We start from the raw sequence: 4,089 nt of genomic DNA on the forward strand, positions 1-4,089 counted from the left end.
TGACTTACTCACCGCACTTTGCTCCCATTGGTCTGACGCATGGAGAGTATGAGTTTGCAGCGTCCTTCACCTCTTCCTCTGACGCCACCATCACCGCCGTCACCACCGCCACCACCACCGCCGTCAGGATCCCGCCCCCTGTAACACCAACGAGAGAAACCTTTAGCTCACCCTCACGCCTCACACGACCCCCCCCAGAGACAGAGGACGCGTGTAACACCTCAATGTATACCTGTAACACCACTTGGGTCTTTTACCGCACCTCCACGTCTCTTGTTAGATCCTTCAGATGCTCATAATACGTGTAACACCTCGAATTTTATCTGTAATATCTGAATTTGCACTTTTTGACCTCTTAGACAACCGTATTTTCCTCTAACACATCCATTTGCACATTTAATGCCTTTATGACCTCTTCAACTCCTGTACTTTCTTATACTGGTAGTGCAGCCTCGCCCCGATTCTACCATGTCCACCTTCCAACATGGCTACACTACTTGACGCATTCGTATGGCAGTTCAAACACTTCCACAGTACCGCCATGTCCCTCCTAAGACTCCCACATCACTCAAGCAAACATTCCCTCCTCGCTACTCTGTAAATACACTAACGTTATCTATGCACTTAGGAACTCCAGCCACCTCCTCTCTCCGTGTCACCCGAGGCCCATATTCTCAAACATTTCGGGACTTACACATCCACATATGGTAAGGCTTTCGAAGAGGTGGTTGTTGTTCTTTCCATAGGTTGTTTTATGAGCCTATAGTGATGTTTGACAAGGCTTCTGTACCATGAACGTGAAAAGCACCCGTGAGAACCGAACTTATCTTCTTTGTGACCTTTCGAAATGTTTGTTGTGAGAGCCGAGAGCGCCTGAGAATTCGTCCCTCTGCGCCTCGGAGACCACCTTTACCCCGCTATCTTGCTGCACACGCTTCTTACTATAAATCCTCAGCATCCAAGTTCATCTCCACATCTCCACGCTCCCCGAAGCACCCATTCGCCTCACCAAAACACATCCCATGCCGCTATTCCCTTCCGTACAACTTGAAAACAATATAGGCAATGGTGTTAGCAGTCTGGACATGCACCTAATTCATTCCAATCCCAGAAACAGAAGAAATAGTAGTAGTAGTAGTAGTAGTAGTAGTAGTAGTAGTAGAAAATAAGTAGTAGTAGTGTAAGGGAAGATCTTATACCCTTATCAGTGACTTACTCCGTCTGTGTGTGTTTGTTGACCACATGTTTAGTTGTCGATGTATTGCGATTATTCTTATTGAGTATTATTCGTGTTCTCTTCCTCCGTCTTCTCGCGCACGTTCCACTATTGTCCTTTTGCTTTCAGCCGCTCACTTCCTCCTCTTTACCACTTTATGCGCCTCGTTGTGACTTGGTTTTTATATTACCAGGATCTCGTTTCCCGTGGACTGCCCTGGGTGTTGGTGTTCATTTCCTTTGAGTCCCGGAGGATCGTCGTGTCAACACCTCTCGTTTTATTTTTTGCTAGACGGTCTGGGTTGGACGGGTTGGCAGGACGTTTAGGACAGGTGAATATGAGTGTGCGTGTGTGTGTGTTCGTGTAACTGTGTGTGTGTGTGTGTGGGTATGTTGGTGATGTGGAGACGAGGAAGAACAACGGGCGACCTTCCCAACACCCTCCTGACGACTGGTTTCACTCAGTCTCGTCGCCTCTTATAGTCAGTCCGTCACCCTCGCTTGGGGATTTCCAAACCAGTCTGTTTCCTCTTCGATTACATATTCAAGGCGATAACAGCGGCCGCAGATAAGTTTCAGCTTGAGGTTCTCTCCAATCCAGTTACGCAGCCACGTTAAATTTTATCACCCGGAAACCATCACGCGAGGCCCCTCAAGGCTGGAACACCTGGCTAGGATCCCTGGACAGGTAAACAGCCGACGACCAAGGACGAAAAACACTCGCGTCTTCGTTGTATAGTGCAAATTGACCCTTCCTTCTGCTCACTCACTCTATTTTCTTCTGAGGGAGCAAGGGTTAGCGAGCTTTTTTTATTTATTTTATTTTTTGTTGCTGGTTGTTAATGCCAATGAGCTGCTCTGCTGTAAAAAATATTAAAAAAATAAAAAGCGCCACTCTCCACAGTGAGGGGAATGAACAGGTGCATAGTTTGATTTGGTTACATTACTGATAACCAACAGCCCTCTGCTGGTCGTCCCAGGGTACTATTCTTAGCTTATAATAATGTCTTCGTTGACCCTTACAGTAACAACGCCTTCAAGATCCCGGGTAAATTATAAAAGATAATGATATAAAGACAACATGAACCTCAAACTAATTGATACAGGAAACTTTACAGTAATTATTTTTTGTTCCAGCAGGCGCGGATCCAGGAAACATTTTTTTGGGGGGGGTCCGATGCCAGGATTTTTGTGGGTGGAAGGAGCATTAGCATTACCGGTTCGCCATTCTTGGCAGTCCTGCTCCTGAAGAACTGGTGGACTGACCTGAATCAATGGGCATAACGGCCTGAACTTGGTGCCAAAGCATTCCTGGGCGGCCAGTGTTCCTCTTCGGATCTGAATGAGACGGCCGATTCCTCTGGGAAAAAAGCACTGACCATTTACTAACGAACTCGAACACTCAATCGCATTACAGCCTAAGCGAAGAGAAGACGGCGGTTCTTCTCCACAAACTTGTTTATCACACGATCAACAGAAACATGTAGTACATCATTGTGGACGGTGAGTAGCGCGAGGCCGTTGAGGCGATCCTGGCCAGTGGTACTCCTCACGTATGTCTTTAGATGTTTCAGGGCTGAGAACGACCGTTCGGCTTCTGCATTTGAGACCGGCAGGGTCAGTAGGATGGTCAGGAGTTTCGCGACGTTCGGGAACATACGGGCCTCGGCGTATTACTTCGCGTTCTTGAGTCTCGAAGGCCGGAGCGGAACATGTCCACCGCTGTGTCTCCGTCCGCACGAGCACCAATGGCTCATCGTCGCTCTCGTAGAGCTTAGCGGCTTCAAGAACAGCATCCACGTCTGCTTTTGAGCCCTTGGGCAGCTCCTTCAACCGGAGAGCAATTGGCTAAGTGTCATCGTCATATCTGCTCTTCAGCTCGGTGATCACCTGGTCAACGAACGGAATATACACTGAGCATCGATAGTACTCCTCAGCAGTCGCGGCCGGGACATTCGCGCGCTGTGTCTATCGTGCACAGACTCGGGGAACAGGGACGTCATCGTGAGCTGAGGCCACTTCAACCAGGAGATCTTTGGCTTTTGTGAACACAGAGTGGAAGTACTCCTCGGCATCCGCTCTTAACTTGGCGAATAGAGTTTCGATATCACGAATTCGTGCGGACTCAGATACCAGGTCACCGTCCTTCTTCTGCAGGATTCTGGTCGGCTCGAGTGTGTGCGCCAAAACTGACTCTGCCACAACCAGCCCAACGAGAAAGCGGGGTTTCGAATCGCGGCGAGTATATTGGAGCCCAGCGTTGGCATCTAGCTTCATCTCATCCTCCAGGAAAACTGTGATGGGAGGCAGAAACTCAATGAACACGGGGACTGTATCATGCCGCTCGACCCATCTGGTGGGACACAGGGGCACCAGCTATTCCCGCTCGGCTGAGGAAAGCTTCACGAACTCGGTGAACCGGAGCGTCCGCATGTTGCTTGAGTAGATGAAGTTGTATACCTCGTTAAGCGTCTGGAGGGCGAGTTTGACTTCTTTGACATCACAGGCCTTGGTCAGCACCAGGTTCAGTCAGTGATTGAAACAGTGGATCGGTTTCGCCGGGAGGTATTGCTGCATGATGATGGAGGCACAACCTCTAAACTTCCCCATCATGGCATTCGCCCCGTCGAATCCTAGGCCTCGGCATTTTGATACCTCCAAGCCAAGGCCATCGACGGTGCGGACGAGCAGCAGAGGCCTTCACCGGTGAGGTCCTGGGAATGGACGAAAGCGAGGAAGTCCTCCTTGACGTCTTCTTTGGCGTGTCGAATGATGATGGTGGGTTAAGTTCCTTCCCTGAGACGTCCGTGGTCTCATCCATTAGCACCACGTACACCCCCAACACTCCGGCCAAGATCTCCTCCAGGACCATGT

The 4,089-nt window shown here is 49.5% G+C and overlaps 1 protein-coding gene across 1 annotated transcript in view; it reads right to left on the minus strand.

Annotated features, from left to right (window-relative positions):
• LOC126995973 (trypsin-1-like) overlaps window positions 1-1,845 on the minus strand; it is an 8,087-nt gene extending 6,242 nt beyond the window's left edge. Inside the window, exons 1-2 of the mRNA XM_050855926.1 lie at window positions 1,217-1,845; window positions 13-138 (exon numbers count right to left, since the gene is read on the minus strand). Coding sequence (XP_050711883.1) covers window positions 13-138; window positions 1,217-1,244 — 154 coding nt within the window. The 5' untranslated portion in view covers window positions 1,245-1,845. The remainder of the gene's footprint in view (window positions 1-12; window positions 139-1,216) is intronic.
• Window positions 1,846-4,089: the final 2,244 nt, after the last annotated feature.

The sequence above is a fragment of the Eriocheir sinensis genome, chromosome 9, assembly GCF_024679095.1.
Source record: "Eriocheir sinensis breed Jianghai 21 chromosome 9, ASM2467909v1, whole genome shotgun sequence".
Lineage (NCBI taxonomy): Eukaryota > Metazoa > Arthropoda > Malacostraca > Decapoda > Varunidae > Eriocheir > Eriocheir sinensis.